The sequence below is a fragment of the Heterodontus francisci genome, chromosome 25, assembly GCF_036365525.1.
Source record: "Heterodontus francisci isolate sHetFra1 chromosome 25, sHetFra1.hap1, whole genome shotgun sequence".
NCBI classification, from domain to species: Eukaryota; Metazoa; Chordata; class Chondrichthyes; order Heterodontiformes; family Heterodontidae; genus Heterodontus; species Heterodontus francisci.
Genome location: NC_090395.1, coordinates 56,648,192 through 56,666,265, shown reverse-complemented (window position 1 = coordinate 56,666,265; position 18,074 = coordinate 56,648,192). Strand labels below are relative to the sequence as shown.

The 18,074-nt window shown below is 42.2% G+C and overlaps 1 protein-coding gene across 1 annotated transcript in view; it reads right to left on the bottom strand.

Annotated features, from left to right (window-relative positions):
• The window catches only part of LOC137383879 (plexin-A2-like), a 502,066-nt gene that overhangs the window by 26,813 nt on the left and 457,179 nt on the right, over positions 1 to 18,074 (bottom strand). Inside the window, exons 26-30 of the mRNA XM_068057231.1 lie at positions 16,555 to 16,714; positions 13,443 to 13,546; positions 4,240 to 4,339; positions 3,038 to 3,228; positions 2,107 to 2,276 (exon numbers count right to left, since the gene is read on the bottom strand). Of these exons, the coding sequence (XP_067913332.1) occupies positions 2,107 to 2,276; positions 3,038 to 3,228; positions 4,240 to 4,339; positions 13,443 to 13,546; positions 16,555 to 16,714 (725 nt within the window). The remainder of the gene's footprint in view (positions 1 to 2,106; positions 2,277 to 3,037; positions 3,229 to 4,239; positions 4,340 to 13,442; positions 13,547 to 16,554; positions 16,715 to 18,074) is intronic.

Sequence of the window (18,074 nt, the reverse complement as noted above, 5' to 3'; positions counted from 1 at the left end):
GCGCAGGTCCACCCCAAAGTGCCAGCCATGCCCAATGCACAATACTCCACCCACCCCCCCCCCCCCCACCCCAAAACCTACCCGCCCCCCCCCCCCACCCCCTTGTCTCACCAGGGCCCGGACGACTGTCCCTCGCCCTGTTGAGATCCTAAAATCTTACCTGAGTTCTGCAGCTTCCCTACCTGTTGCCGCCGATGACTGGGTCTAGTCCCAGCAGTGGCCACTGCTCTCAGTGGCGCTGCTGGGACTACGAGTTGCCGGCTACCGATTGGCCGACAGCTCTGTCAGTTGGCACTTCCTGCCTCAAGGAGGTGGAAGTCCTGCCCAAGCCCAATTAAGGACCTGAGGAGCAAAAAAATCCTGGCCTGGTTCTCCAGGCCCAGCAGAGGCGGGCTCACCACCAACTTTTCAGCCGGTGGGCAGAACCTCCCAGCCAATGTAAAATGCTGGCCAAGGGGTGGCCTAAAGGACAAGAGAGAGGTAGGAGAGCAGAGAGTTTTGAAAAGGGAATTCCAGAGCTTAGGGATAAACAGCTGAAGGCACAGCCACCGCTGGCAGGGTGAAAGAAAGCGGGGATGCACAAGAAACCAGAATTGGATGAACGCAGAGTTCTAGGAGGGTTTTAGCGATGCAGGAGGCTGCAGAGATAGGGAGGAACAAAGCTATGGAGGGATTTGAACATAAAGGGGGAATTTTATATTTGAGGAGTTACTGGACCAGGAGCCAATATAAGTCGTTGAGCACATTGATGATATATGAATAGGATTCGTAATGAATTAACATACGGGCAGTATAATTTTACTGAGCTCAACTTTACATTGGTGGAATATTGGAGGCCACGTGGAAAAGTAAAGCTTATCAATACTTTTGAATGAAGGAAACACAAAATTATTGGCTTTTGCAGGAAAATTTTAACCAGAACTTCTCTGTTGATGGCAAAGTTTAAATTCTAGGTCTTCTAATCTCCTGAGCCTCATTATTCAAGTTGTCTGAGTTTTGCCTCATTTCAGTTGAACTGCTGGAAGTCAGTTCTCCATTTTATTGTTTATTTCCTTGGGAAACAAACCAGGCTCAATCTACTTACAAGCTAAATCATTGCATGGCTCTAAAGTTTGACTACACAGAAGCCAGTGACCTTTCCTTCATGGCTGTAGGTGAATGAAAGCAGGCAACATGCAAGTGAGAGACACACTAATTGTCTACCACAACTTCGATAGGAGGTCTGTGAAAGCCCTGGAGAAATAGCTGAAAAATGCTGTTTCTCTGTGGTTACCGCAGATCTTCCACTGCAGTTGTGGTAGATGATTAGAGACCCATCCTCTGCTAAAATTCTACCATTCATAAACAATACATTTTACTCAGTAGCACATTCTCATGCTACTACCACGCCGGCAGCTGCATTTTTGTGAAAGAAATTGGTAACTTGCTTCCCACTCCACCTCCCCCCCCCCCCCCCCCCCCAGCCGCCCAAGGAAATATGGAAAGACGATAAAATTGTGCAAACCTTATCAATATTTTGAAAAAGATATAGGGGTGATAATGCGATTGTGGGAAACCTTTATTATAAAGGCCTGAGACCTACTATAGGCACAGTATAGGCCAACACAGTCAGCCAGTACACAAACTGTGCTCACCTCATTAGGGCCATAAAATTACTTAAATTATGACACCTCCCCATTATGCACTTGGAGTGCCTGAGGAGCATTTCAGTCACTGAGTGCTTTTTCCCAGTGGGCACTGAAGGTGTGCTCAATAACAACAACATTTGCAGGGTGAGGCCTAGCCTTGCCTCAGTTCCACTCAACTTGACACCTTGAAAGCACGTCACCTCAAAAGGTCAAAGTGCATCACAGTTGTCCTCTCCCTCCCTATGAGGAAAAAAACAAATTCGTGGACAGCTGGCAACCGATCACTGGGTCCTGACACTAAGATCCTGGCTCCTCTCCCCAGTGCATCATGCAAAATGTGTTAAAAGGGCTACAAGAAAATTAGTTAAACAAGGTGAACTCAGGCATTCAACTTGAAGTATGCTGCTGCATGGGGCCTGCATTACCGGCCCATTGACTGTTTCTGTGAGTAGGTGAAGCAGCCAAATGCATCACTTACCAGTTACTCTTCCATGTGTGCCTAACATCTGTGTCATGGATGACATGTCTGTCAGCCTGCTCATCCAGGAAATCAAACATGTACTTAATGGCAAGTGGTAAGGCACTGCCACGGTGTACTGTGCTGAACAGTGTCTCAAACAGGTCGTCTACAAACTTCTGCAGTGTGCCCTGTGAAGAAAAAAAGTCAAGAAGTTTGCATTTAATTGTTAAATCATTCTCCTTAGAACAATCTGATATATTAACATATAACCTGCATTTATATAGCACCTTTAGTATAGTAAAACATCCTAAGGCACTTCACAGGACCAAACAAATTTTGACACTGAGCCACATACATGCAGATAGGTGACCAAAAGCTTGGTCAAAGAGATAGTTTTTAAAGGAGCACCTTAAAGACAGAGAAAGAGGTCGAGGAAGAACTTTAGGGAGGGATTTCTAGGCAGCTGAAGGAATGGCTAATGGCATTACAGGAGTGCACCATAAGAGATGCTTTTCTATAATAAAGGTTGTGAAAATGGTGTTTATTGTATATTAGTTTATATAAAGGATAAAGGCCATTAAAGCCGAACCAATCCTATACGCTTCCATCTTAAATTTGGCACAGGCATCCGCAATAGTGTTCAGTTTCTGGATAGCGATAAGTTTGTAGACTGCATCATAGCATAACAGGCAATGTAGAAACTAAAATCTAACTGAACAGTAAGTATCTGAAGAATAATGCAGATATGGAATTGACTATTTGAAATCTAAATCAAATCAATCCTGTGTCATACTCTATAAGATTAACATGCTAAAGAGCATCCAAAGTAAAGGCTAATGTCTGAACCATGCTGAGCTTGGGCTATTGTGCATGCCTGATGCATCATTTTGAACCGCTTCCCTTCAAGTTCTCATTGACACATTGTCATTAATCCATGCATCTCTAGTACCTTTGTTGCCAGCAGTCTTGTCAGGTAAATTTCAGATACCATCTTGCTACCACGGTCACCCTCTTTCTGGTCTCCATGATCGTGGTTCTTTACCAGATGCCACACTTTAACACCACTCTCTAAATCTGGGGTAATCATGGGAGCCCGAGAACGCAGACTGTCAGGACTTCCAGTGTACCGTAAAGTGGAGTCTATAATGAAATAAAAGACAAAACCATTCAATTCAAATCAAACTAATCATTGTAAAACTACAAATACTGAGCAAGCATCTTTGAAGATGAAAGCTGGAATGGATTCCATCATGTCGTAACACAGCGTGAAGTCAGAAATCAATCAAAACTAAGGAAACATATTTTTCCATGCTAGCTCAACTTGAGCTCACTTACTGCACAATACAAATAGCTAAACAGTTCTCTTATCGGAGCACCGAAATCACAAATTAACTTTCAATGATTTCCTCTAGCATTCTAAAGGCATAGACTGATTAAAGTCTTTTTATTAGCTGTAGAGGTAACAATCGCCTAGGTATAGCCTTGCTTTCCGTACTGTAAATAATTTTGTAGCTTGAAACACCAATCATTCCTTTTCTCATTTGGAACTTCAACTTTGTTCTAACCCTTGACAAAATTGCTGGTCATAGTTCATATTTCCAGATCATCAAGATTTATCATTATTATAATGATGGGGAGATACGGGAAAAGCTGGAACAGGTAGGTGACCTTGTATCCATATTATTTACATATCCAGATATTAGGGATGTGCAAACGGCTGAAATTCAGCAGGTGCCCAAGAAGTCTCGTTGCAAACTCATGGTTTTTTTTTCAGTTCGTTTAGCAAATCTGGTGAGTGGGACATCACCTTGATTGCACAGAAATATACTTGCAAGTTAGAGCACCGAGATTCCTGTTCATGTGCGACTGCTGGATTGTCCACAGAAAGACAGACAATCTCAAGTGAAACCAATAAAAGCATTGTGCTGTCACAGTAAACAATAGACGCTTGTAATTTTCTCTCACTGGCGCTATTGAGTGTGCTGGGGAGGATGGCTGCAACAGGCTTCAGTAGAAGTAGTCACACTCCTTTGGATTTAGTAGCTAGCACCAATTACACTTCACTCTAGCACCTCCATAATAAACATAAATCGTTTGATGAATACAATTTTGTTACAAGAAGCTTATAAGCTTGCTAGGATCTTGACATACCATAGCGGCTAATGGATGTCCGACACACACCGGTTGTGCTTGGAACATTGTAAGAGGAGGTTTGTTTGGGAACCAGAGCAACAATTGAACGATCAGACACCTGCAGAGGGATTTAAATGCCGTATTTAATAACTGAAAATGAAACAGAATTTTCTCAGTGCCCACAAAATTTACATTCACGAAAGTCAAATGCATGTTCTCCTTCCCCACCTAAACATTGGCCACAGATATTGGACCAATGGAGTTTTCAATCCATAATTAACTCTGTCATGACATGCGATAGTAATTTTATATCACTTCTACAAAAGTGCATTTCAAATTATTTTCCAAACTCTCAGCAGATATCCCTGAATGACCTGAAACAAGCAACTGTGTAATCAACCTAATTGAATATGCTAAAAAGTATTCAAGTGACACTCAAAATCAGAAAATGCACTCCAGCAGTATGAAAACAAATAGAAGAACCATCTACTTATAAACGTCATATTCACCTCACATTTACATACAAGCCATATTACGATTTTTTTTCTTTTGCTTTGTTTTCACCAAAGGTTTTCATTTAGATACAAGAGCAAATGTCACAGAGCTGGGGGTCTAGCTGGGAGAGTAAATTACAATACTGTCTTTTCAATTCTAGGATTTGAGGAGCGAATACATTCAAATTGAAGGGTAAGTATCTCATCTGCTTGCCAACTGTACGCTAGAAGTTTGGATAAACTCAAAAACAGATTCTGGTGTGTCTGTATCAGAAACTGTCCATCACCATACACAGCTGGTGTAGAAAATGGTAAATATCACACTGGCACATCAGAGGAAGGGGAGGTGGGAGGCATTTCCAGGTTGTTTAGGTACTTAGGGCACATTGTTAAGTATACAGCGAGGTTTTACATGGATATGACTTATGCTCTGCCAATCTAGAAGTGCTGAATGTAAATAACAATTTGGAAAATTAAAATAAAATCAAGTAACAGAAAATACACAGTAAGACGACAGACTGCTGGTTGTCCGTACATTGTTAAGCCCCACTTTTGAATATTTCAGATCGAGAGTAAACTGACAAAGATCTTCAAACAAACATGTAGAGGTAATACATTAGGAAAATGTATCCAAACAATCAGTTTTGTTTGGGGAGGCAGAAGCCGGAACAAGCAATGCATAATTTTTGTCATAACAGCGTCACGCAGTCACCTGCAAGGACTATATTTCAATATGATTAATTCTGTTAGATTTTGTTTTTGTGACAAAAAGATTTGCAAAGCAGTTTTTCCAAAATGATGATGCCCATTTAAAAATAAATGTGATTTCAAGTTTACTGAGCTTTGTTATAAATAGGATGAAGAATGTGTGGGGATTGGAGCTATCTGAAATGAAAGGAAATTTCATTGAAATATCCATCAGCTCATTAAAGAAACATTCTTTTCTGCTGTGCTAATTCACTAAAAAGTGAAAAATACTAGGCAATAATCAGCAAATTAAAATCTGAACCAATTTCTGAAATGCCAAAAATATTTAGGGCATCACAAGAGACAGACGTCATTCATCAATATTTTGTCACTCTTGCATGACATTCATCTCCCATTGACACAAATCAGAAGCGGCTGAAACACAATCTAGTAATGATTCTGACTTTCAATTTACACGTAATACTGGAATCATCCAAGATCAAGCTGGTGTTTGATGTGTCCCAGTAAAACTTTAAATCATACGTTCAATGTTGGAATGAAATAAAAACTAAGGACATTCCTGGATGCACGTATATGTCAGACTGGGCAAGGACAATGGGTTTCCTTTTCTAAGGGACATGATCGAACCACTGTGATTTTATGAAAATGCCCCTGGTTCATAGTCACTTTTACTGATACCAGTTTTTTTTACGAAACCTTTTTTTTAAGAATTAGAACATTACAGCGCAGTACAGGCCCTTCGGCCCTCGATGTTGCGCCGACCTGTGAAACCATCTGACCTACACTATTCCATTTTCATCCATATGTCTATCCAATGACCACTTAAATGCTCTTAAAGTTGGCGAGTCTACTACTGTTGCAGGCAGGGCGTTCCACGCCCCTACTACTCTCTGAGTAAAGAAACTACCTCTAACATCTGTCCTATATCTATCACCCCTCAACTTAAAGCTATGTCCCCTCGTGTTTGCCATCACCATCCGAGGAAACAGACTCTCACTATCCACCCTATCTAACCCTCTGATTATCATATATGTCTCTATTAAGTCACCTCTCCTCCTCCTCCTTCTCTCCAACGAAAACAACCTCAAGTCCCTCAGCCTTTCCTCATAAGACCTTCCCTCCATACCAGGCAACATCCTAGTAAAGCTCCTCTGCACCCTTTCCAAAGCTTCCACATCCTTCCTATAATGCGGTGACCAGAACTGCACACAATACTCCAGGTGCGGTCTCACCAGAGTTTTGTACAGCTGCAGCATGACCTCGTGGCTCCGAAACTTGATCCCCCTACTAACACACCATATGCCTTCTTAACAGCCCTATTAACCTGGGTAGCAACTTTCAGGGATTTATGTACCTGGACACCAAGATCTCTCTGTTCATCTACACTACCAAGAATCTTCCCATTAGCCCAGTACTCTGCATTCCTGTTACTCCTTCCAAAGTGAATCACCTCACACTTTTCCGCATTAAACTCCATTTGCCATCTCTCAGCCCAGCTCTGCAGCCTATCTATGTCCCTCTGTACCCTACAACATCCTTCGGCACGATCCACAACTCCACCGACCTTCGTGTCATCCGCAAATTTACTCACCCACCCTTCTACACCCTCTTCCAGGTCATTTATAAAAATGACAAACAGCAGTGGCCCCAAAACAGATCCTTGCGGTACACCACTAGTAACTAAACTCCAGGATGAACATTTGCCATCAACCACCACCCTCTGTCTTCTTTCAGCTAGCCAATTTCTGATCCAAAGCTCTAAATCACCTTCAACCCCATACTTCTGTATTTTCTGCAATAGCCTACCATGGGGAAACTTATCAAACGCCTTACTGAAATCCATATACACCACATCCACGGCTTTACCCTCATCCACCTGTTTGGTCACCTTCTTGAAAAACTCAATAAGGTTTGTGAGGCACGACCTACCCTTCATAAAACCGTGCTGACTATCGCTAATGAACTTATTCTTTTCAAGATGATTATAATTCCTGTCTCTTATAACCTTTTCCAACATTTTACCCACAACCGAAGTAAGGCTCACAGGTCTATAATTACCAGGGCTGTCTCTACTCCCCTTCTTGAACAAGGGGACAACATTTGCTATCCTCCAGTCTTCCGGCACTATTCCTGTCGACAATGACGACATAAAGATCAAGGACAAAGGCTCTGCAATCTCCTCCCTGGCTTCCCAGAGAATCCTAGGATAAATCCCATCTGGCCCAGGGGACTTATCTATTTTCACACTGAATTGAAATTTTTAAACTGCAGGGTCGAATTTGAATGCATGTTTTCTGGATTACTAGTTTAACATAGTAAAATGCCCCAAATTGCTTCACAAGAGCATAATCAAACAAAAAAATCGAAACTGAGCAAAAGGAGTAGATATTAGGACAAGTGACTAAAAACTTGGTCAAAAAGGTAGGTTTTAGGGAGCATCTATAAGGAGGGAGGTGAAGAGGCGGAGATGGAATTCCAGAGTTTATGGACTACACAAACTGAGGGCATGGCAGCATATGGTGGACTGAAAGGAGTCGGAGATGCACAAGAGGCCAGAGTTGGAGGAATGCAGAATTCTCAAAGGGTTTTAGAGCTGGAGGAGGTTATAGAGTAAGGGAGGGGTGAGGTCATGGAGGGATCTGAACATGAAGATGAAAATTTTTTAAAATCAAGGTGTTGGTGGACTAGAAGCCAATGTAGGTCAACAAGCACAGAAGTGATAGGTGAATTGGACAGTGCGAGTTCGAATACAGGCAGCAGAGTTTTGGATGAACTCAAGTTTATGGAGGGTGGAGGTGGGTGATTGACAATGAGAATATAGGAATAATAAAAGCATGGATGAGATTTTCAGCAGCAATGGGCTGAGACAGGGACAGAGACTGGCAATATTATGGAAATGGAAGTAGGCAGCTTTTGTGATGGAGGTAATATAGGGTTGAAAACTCAGCTCAGGGTCACATAGGACTTTGAGGTTGCAAATAGTTTGCATCAGCCTGAGACAGTGAGCAGGGAGAGGAGTGGAATCGGCAGATAGGGAATAAAGCTCATGGTGAGGTGGACAACAATGGCTTCAGTCTTCCCACAGTTTAATTGAAGGAAATTTCAGCTGATCCAGGAGTAGATGTCAGACTCACAATCTCAACACAGAGACAGTGGAGGAGTCAAGAGAGATGCTGGTGAGGTAGAGTTGAGTGTACATATAGAACCTGTCATATTATTGGATGATGTTGCTGAGTGGCAAGATGTAAATGAGGAAAAGACAGGTGCCAAGGACAGATCCTTGGGGGACTCCAGAGGTTACAGTGCGGGCACGGGATGAGAAGCCCTTGCTGGAGATTATTATAACCTATATTAATCCTCAAGTTAGCATGAGCAAATTAATATTCACTGGTGCTTTTCCCTCAGTGCTGACTGCAGACAGATGAGGGGAGAACAGGGAAAAATGGGATTGAGGGAGGGCAGATGAAGGTCAAGAGTGAGGAGACCTAGCTGATGTGAGGTAGGGAAGGTGGAAGACATTAGTGTGAGACTAGTGTGAAAGCAGCAAGCAGCAAATTGGACACAGGGTAGGGAACATGTCAGCAGGCAATACAAAGGCAAGTTATAGCTCACTTATTTGCTTTTTGATATTTGGGCAGTGGCTGTCCTGAGCAAAGGTGGAAAGTGAAATTGTGCCAGACAAAAAAATATTACAAATACTGACTGATGTATAATTTGCAGTCTTGAGAACAGTCATGACGCCTAGCTACTAACCTTCTCTGTCCCTTTAAGGTCACTGGTCGGGTACTCCCTATAGGGAGGTGGCTTGAAATAAATGGATCTTGAGATCAATTAGAGTCAAATTATTATTGGTATTAGAAGGTTTTCTAGATTGGCAGCTGCCTGGCTTCACTCCCTCGGGAAGAACCAGGTTATTGTTTTTCACAGTAGAAACACTAATCCAATCAGAAAACTTGGGCACGAGCCTGCACTGCACCAATCAGAAATCTTGTGCTTCAGACTCCTGGCAAAACAATATGTATGCAGATACAGATAATGTTCAATCAGGTCTCACTTTATACAGCAACACAATTTCACTGGTGCTTGACAAAAGCAGCATCACAGGCTGCACCCAGTTGAGGTGCTGCCCTCTTCCCATTTGCAGAGGCAGAAAGCTAAACTTTAAATTGTCGGAATAGCACAAGAGTTATTAGAAATGTGCCAACCTTTCTTTTCATTTGTTTAATCATTTTATTTTATAACAGCAAAGTAGCAGCTGGCAGGGAACCAGCAGTAATGGAAGTGTCGCTTGAAATCCAAGGATTGATTGGACACATCACGCGTAGTATTTTATGCTGTCCCCCATGGCGAGTTTGGAGGCAGGGAGGGCATTTAATCAGCCGTGACGATGACAGGTGGGAACCCTGCCACCTTCCCACCTCCACCCTGATTAAGTCTGTGCCAGAAAGGCCCATGGACGACTGTTCTGCCCACCGCCAATTGAGGCCTTTAAGTGGGCCATTAATGCCCAATTAAGGGCCTCTTCCCATCACTGCTGGCATTAACCCAGTGGCGGGTGGGCCTGTTGCCATGCAGGGAGTACAACATGCAAACCTGTGCAAGCTGCTTGCCGGCTCATGGGGGGGCGGGGGGGGGTGGGGGGAGGGTTGGGTCTCACGATCAAAGGCACTCAGTGCTTGATCAACGGATTCGGCATTGGGAAGTGGGGGGCTCACTGAGAGCCCCTTCTGCCCCCCCACACTCCCCACCCTGCGAAACATCACTCACCTTTACCTGGGTTGCTTGGGGATCCTGGGCTTCCTGTGGGTGTATTTCCCTCAGCAGTCACCGCCTCCCTGGCACTGCTGAGGGAAAGAGCTGCCAGCCTCTGATTGGCCGGCGCCTCTTGGTGGGAGGGACTTCCATCCCAGGAGGAGGCAACACGGGTCTTTCGCTGGCTCTCCAGCCAGTATCTGGGACCTCTGTCGCCTCCATAAAATTCCCCCCATTAAATTGACTTGATTTGTGGACTATGATATTAATGCAAATTAACAGTACCACAAGAACTGTGTGCAGCCCTGTATGTTTTCTTTGTAGAAGTATACTTTGTCCTTACTTATGTGAAAAGTTTGTGGAAACATGAAATTAAATCAGTAATTTTATGGTCAAATTGTGCATTGCGAAAGAATACACTCAGTAGTAGCTGATATGTGGTAAATATTTAACAGAGTGTGGGAAAAAAGAAAGAGGCCAAAAAAAACTTGACTAAAAACAAAATTAACTAGCCCATGAGTTTACTGAATTCAGCTGTGGCTAAGGCAGCACTTGGAAAACCTCAGCTGGGCTTAGGATCTGTGGGCTAGTGATAGAAAATAAAAAATCCAGGGTTTTCTTTGACCCCGATGGTATAGTGTACTTGTGGATGTTAAGTGAAGACAAGATTGGACTTGGCTGTGATGCTATGCACATTTTAAGTAGTCTGCCAACACTCGCTGTCAAGGCTCTGACCACCTTGTGCCAGGTGCCTGTTGATCGCTCAGGCAACCACTTGCAGGACAGAAAGGGAGAAAATTGATATATAGTTCTCAAAGGGCAAGAAAAGCCTCAGCCTCGAATGGGGAGGCACAAGAGACTTGGATTCACACCATGCTTCCCTGTGCTTTATGGGAGCCTATATGCAGCAACCAAGCACTGCTGCAAAGGGAGGAAAGGAATATTAATGAGTGAGAATTGTCCTTGGTCCTGTTTGTTGTGAATATCTAGTGGCTAGATTCAGAGCACGGATGCAAGGCCACACTCCTTCTTGGCCAAGGATGGTATTTTGGCCAGGAGATCAGGAAAGGAGCAAGAAGAGAAAAATAACTAGAAAAGAGGTGCTGCATTTAACCAGGATTTTGTGGGTCTACTGCAAGAGCATTGCTAAACACAGTGTACTACAGACAGAAAACTCCTGTGCTATTCTGTCTTCATGTTTTATTTTATTAATATTCAATGTAGTTTGCAACAATGTTCCAGAAATAAGCTGATAATGGGCATGTATTATTTTAGAAGCTAAAACTTTCCGAGTCTTCAAGGAATCAGGAAAACACAAACTAGATTTTAGAAAATGAGGGTGAAAAGAATTGTGCACTTTTAATCATTGAGGGGCACAATCCAATAAAAAGCAATCTTATCTTTTTGACATAACTAAACTTGCAGCTAAAGGAGATGAGCTGCTCAAACAAATCTTAAACTCTTCAAGGACTTGGAAGCACCATGAATACGCAATTTACTTTAAATATATATTTTCTGTTCTACAGCCTTATAATTTTATATTTATCTGTCACTAGATTGAAAAAAATATTTTCCGCACCAATTTTATTTTTTAGCTGAATAAACTATTAGCTTTGACATAATAAATGTAAAGTGTTCCATGTGAAATATTCTGATTGACTATTATAATGAATAATGTGTACAAAGAAGGCAGCACATCTATTATTTCTTTATTAATCCTGTTCTCTGAGGAAATAGAAAATGCTAATCCCATTCTATTCGCTGACATGATTTGGGGCTGCTGCTGTCAAAGGCAAAGGGTTTAATTTTCTGTCAGTCCCCGTCAGCTTTTCGCTAATTTGAATTTGCTTCAAATCGCCTTCATTATTTGCCACCATTCAAAGCACATAATGACTGACAACTCATCAGCTCCTTGTTTGATGTTAACCTTTTCGGTACCAATTCTCTTTTGCATTGCATGACACATGACTGTTACTCTTTAACTTATGTATAGTTGTAATGTTACAGTGGCAATTCAACAAATGCACCACAAAACCTGTGTGTGAAATGGTTAACATACATAATGGTTTTTCACTCTTCATCGCATTACACAAAATTGTTTTACAGATGGTACATGATTAACAATGACAGTTGTCAGCTGTATAAGATTGACACATTAGATTCTTTAGTGAATTACCTGCCTTTGAGGTTTATACCTGAACACCATTTTTTAAGGCTTCAAAATGATTTGGTAAAATATAGTTTTTAAAACAAAGCAATTGCTCTACGACTGGCTCAGTGGATAAGCTTACTGTACAGTGTGGTGTTGAGCTATATGTGTTCAGGTCTCTGCTCTATGATGAATTGAGTGATTTCAGTTAGAGAGATGCCACACAACTCATCCCAGCAGTGTGTGCCTAATGAAAAACTGGTCAGGGGGAGCAAGATAGAGAACAGGAAAGATTTCCATGCTGCGTTTTTAATAATATTGCAGTTCTGTATTAACAGATGGTCGTCAACTTGGCCATACACCTAGCAAATGCATGAGACAGTTAATGGCCTAGAAATGCTTGGGCATGCAGGGAGCATAGGGAACAAGTCCTACATTTGAATGGCAGAGCGTTGGATCTCATTTCCATTGACCTGGCGAGCTGCAAACAGTAACAAGCTCTCCAACAAAGCAGCATTGAAAATTAGGCCTCTGCAAAGCCAGCAGCACCTCACTGTTAAGTGATAAAGGGGATGATAGAGAAGGGATGGGAGAGGTGCTCAGGTCAAGGAAGAAAAGGTGGCAGAGGTGGGAAAGAGATGGCTGAGGAAAAGGAAAAGATACCTTGGGGGTGGTAACATTGGGCAAGGTAAGGTAGTGGAGGGGGGGAATCAATGGGATGGGGGTTGTAGTAATGGCGATGGTTGCGGTAGTGGTGGCTGGCAGCTGCCTGCATTGTCTGAATGCTGGGCAGGAATCACTCCTGTTTCCACATTCAGGTAAGATGTGGTAACATGAGAGCCAAGCCTAACTCTTGCTGCAGATGTATTTCTACAGTCATTCCCTACAGACGTTTCAACATTTCAGTACTCACCTCACCTCAAGCAAAGGAAGAAACTGTAATGGTTAATTTTGGAAGTGGGAGAATAAAAGTTATAAGCCAAATCAGTTCATTCTGTCGAATAGATTAAGTTTGCTTTAAATCTTGGTTAGGATAAGAGATTCGAGTTCAGAACTTTCTGCTTGAATTTCCTCTCATGCAGTATGGCTCAGTGGCGTGATTGCTGTGTCTGCATTACCTGATAGTGCACCAACGTGTTCAAGCGTTTCCAGTCATTTTCAATCTTTGTGGTGATGTCTTCATCTTGTAGAACAACTCGAGCCATTCGTCCCTGACGCCACTCTGCACAGATATACAGCAGATTAGAACTTTGCCACCACACACTCTGCCATGAGAATACCAGTGGATTCTTTTTCCAAATTTCGATTTAAATAAATGTAATTCAAAAAGTGATCAACTTTTTCAGTTTAAATACTTACAGTGGAACTTGTATGAAACAACACAACTGATAAAAATGGTTCAACTTATATAATTCCTTTGCTACCTCTCACCAACTGTTGCAGATGCAGGAAAGTCTATTAACAACAGGAATTGTGGGCCTTTTTTGTTTGAAAAAAAATCATTAAAACAAAATTCTGATTTATGAACTCAGTAATGAACTTGGACAAGTAAGCAATCTGAAGGTAGAAAACAATTTAGGGCTAGTGATCATGATGTAATTAGATTTAACGCCTGAAGAAAGAGAGAAAGAAATTAAGTCAAAAATAACGTTTTTGGACTGGAAAACAGTAAATTTTAAGAAGGATACTAGTCCAAATTAATTGGATGGAAAAGATGTCAGATCAGAAGCAGACAAGGAATGCAAAATATTTAAGTCCAAGACAGATAAAGGAAAAAGTTGCATTAGTGTCTTGAATGTTCTCGGGACATTATAACACCTTTTACAACCAATTAATTACTTTTAAAACATAGCTACTGCTGTTATGCTGGCAAAACATTTTGTACACAACATGGTCCCACAAACAGTAACAAGATTAATGGTTAGTTAAATCTATTTAAATAGTATCAGTTGAAGAATGAACATTGGGATACCCAGAAGAATGCCCCTGCTCCTCTTTGAAAAAGTGCTAAGGGATCTTATACGTCCACTTGAAAAAGCAGATAGGGCCACAGTTGAATATTTCATCTGAAAGACAGCACGCCCAACAGTGTAGCACTCTCTCAAAAGAGAATGTCAATGTGAATTATGTGATCATGGTCTGGAGTCAGGCTTGAAGCCAGAACCTTTTAGTGAGAGAGCGCATTGAGCCAAGAAGACACTGGATAAGATTAGACTGAAAACATTCTAATCAAGAGTCAATGGGCTTCATTTGCCCAGTTTTGTTTGGGCTAAGGAGATTGGGCCAGCTAAAAGGAAAATACTCCAAGAAATGTTTTAGAACTAGAACAGGAGCAATTGTAAAAGTAGAGAAGAAAAGCGAGATTGCAGGGCTAAGGAAGAATATGAAAAAGAGTGATAATCAAAATAAAGGGCAATCACTAAGGACAAAGATGCCACTCTGACAGTAGAGAATAAAAGCATTGCAGAGATGCAGAACAAATATTTCACCTGTAAAGTAACAAAAAGAGTGAAGGGAGGATTGCAGGAGTACCAGAAGAAGATGTGGAAGAACAAATGACAGATGTGCTTGTAAATAAAGGAAATGACATTGAAAGGGCAAATGGGACTTAAAGCTATTAACTCAACAGGCCTGGATGGCTTTCCTCAAAATAATGAGTGAGGTTATTTAGAGAATGGAAGAGGTAGTAAGCCTAATTATTTGGACACAAGCAGTATACAACACAGGAAAAGGATAAGTCAGCTAACCATATATCAGTAGGAAACCCTCTAGGGACTAAAATTATATAGGGCTGGATTTTGGTGAGTGCAGACCATGACAACTGTCCCCCACGGGACCTGGGCTGCAGCGTTGATGCAATCACATGGCAGGCGGCCATTTTACATATTCACGACGGTCGACCCTTCCCCTCCTGCAATCACGTGGCAGAGGCGGCCTCGGTGATGCTGTTCATGGCATCACCTGTTGAAGGTGCAGGTGCTGGCGCCATTTTTAAAAGGTTGCCAGCCCGCAAACAGTACACCATAATGCAGAGTTCACCCCTTCCCCACACCCCCCCCCCCCCCACCAACCAACAGAGTTCACCCCTTCCCCACCTTAGTGGCGCCAGCTTTCACTGGATGGGAAAATGAAGCTGCGTGAGTGCCGCTCCACGTGCTGAGGATCGGGAGCTGAAGGTAAGATCGCTGTGGTTTATATTTTAATTCATGCAAATGTGTTATTTAAATATGCTAAGTCAGGTCTCGTTGCAGCTCGGTGGAGGGCCGCCACGGAGCTTCCCCGCCTCCAGGAAGATTGGGCCCAACAATCTCAGCGTCTGGTTCCATGGCAGCTGCTGCTGCTCCGATTTTCCGGCGGTACCCACCCCCCACCCCACGGAACCAGATGTCGGGCCGGGAACAAAATCCAGCCCATAGAATGCGTGGGACAGAAACAAGCTAATTTGCCCAACTGGTGTTAATAGAATTGTGAAATGTCATATTTCTCCAGTTTGATCAAAACACGTTTCCAAAAATGGTTTATAAAGTTTGCTTATTTTTATTTTAGCTTCCAACTTAATCCAATCATAATAATTTACTTTGCTATCTTATAATTTAAATTAAAAATGAAGTGATTCTGTACTTTTAACTTCCTGGTTCGCTGCCTACAAGAACACTTCATTATGATTGGCTGCTTAGCCTGCTTGCTGACATCACTGCTGATGGACGCCCAGAGATCCCCTTAACTTAGCGCCAGATTTAAACTGTCATCGGAAAGGGGAAATCCACATCACAACCAAAATAAATGGTGATCACTAAGGACAAAGGTGCCACTCTGATAGTAGAGAATGAAAGCATCGCCAAACCTTTATGGGCAGCAGCGAGTGTTGTTGCTTTGCCACTGAGCGTAACATTTACCCCAATGTATGTTGACATTGGGAGAGTAAATAATGAAAATTATTTGTACTCTTTTGTGAATTGGTAACAAGGGGCATAGATTTAGGATATGGACTAGAAGCTGAGGAGGAGGAGGTTGAATAATTCTTTTCAAGCAAAGGGTTATTAGAATATAGCATACATTATAAGTAGCTATTAAGAGTGATTTTGAGTTAGATAAACAATGAAAATATTTTTAAAAATTCAAAGGAAGAGCAAGAAATAGCTCTGGTTTGGATCTAGCAATGGCATAGGAACAATGGGTGAAATGGTCTTGTTCAGAGCTTAAAGTGATAAGATTCTATGTACTGCATACCCAGGTCCATATCAACTGCTCGTGGTCGCTGGGAATAAGGTACATTTTTATAGCTGGAGTCCAGGATCTTCTCTTTAACCTGGGTGATTGTATCACAGTTCAGCACCTTCACTGGAATCTCGGGACTGTTCTCATTCTCTGGATTCACACAATTCAGAATCTATATATATATATATATATATAAAAAAAAAGTTTAATATAAAAATCACTTTAGTACATTCAACCCAAAAGACTAAACAGACACAGGGATCTAAGCACAGGCATTTCACTGCCAACATCTGTGCAAAAGACTGGGCACTCACAAGGTGGATCACAGGCAACTCAGCTAGGGTGGAAAGGGCAACACAATATGGAAGGAAGGAAAGGAATTGCAAGCAACAGGCCCAAGTTTTGTGGTAAACATAACGATGAGGCTATCAGTGTTCATAGAATCGTAGAACGATTACAGCACAGGAGGACAAAATTTGGTCCATCGTGTCCGTGCCCGCTCTCTGCAAGATCAACTCAGCTAGTCCCAATCCACCACCCTTTCCCCATAGCCCTGAAATTTTCTCTCTTTGAGTGCATACCCAATTCCCTTTTTGACAGCCACCATTGAACTTGCCGCCACCACACTCACATGCAGTGCATTCCAGATCCTAACCGCTCACCGTGTAATAAGAGGTCATCATATTGCCCTTCGTTCTTTTGCCAATCACCTGTGTCCTGGGGCTCTCGACCTTTCCGCCAATGAGAACAGTTTCTCTCTATCTAGACCACTCATGATGATTTTGAACACTTCTATTACATCTCCTCTCAATCTTCTCTACTTAAAGGAAAACATCCCTAGCTTCTCCAAGCTATCCACGTAACTGAAGTCCCTCAGCCCTGGAACCATTCTCGTAGATCTTTTCTGCACACTCTCTAAAGTCTTCACATCCTTCCCAAAGTGTGGTGTCCAAAATTGGACACAGTATTCCAGCTGAGGCCGAACCATTGTTTATAATGTCCTTGCTTTTGTATTCTATGCCTCCATTTATAAAGCCCAGGATCTCGGATGCCTTTTTAACCAATTTCTCAACCTGCCCTGCCACCTTCAACAATTGTGCACGTATACCCTCAGGTGTCTCTGTTCTTGCACACCCTGTAGAATTGTGTTGTTTATTTTATACTGCCTCTACTCCTCCTTTCTACTAAAATGTATCACATCACACTTCTCCGCATTAAATTTCATCTGCCCACATGTCCACCCATTCCACCAGCTTATCTAAGTCCTCCCTCCTGAAGTCTATCACTAAGTTTTGTGTTTTGAAACTTTAAATTGTGCCCTGCACACCCAAGTCTAGGCCATTAATCTATATCAAGAAAAACAATGGTCCCAATACGACCCCTGGGGAACCCCACTATATATCTACCTTCAGGCTGAAGAACAACTATTCACCACTACCCTGCATTCTTTCTTCAGCCATCTTTGTATCCATGCTGTCACATTACATTTTATTCCAAGGCCTTCAACTGTTTTGGCAAATCTATTATGTGAC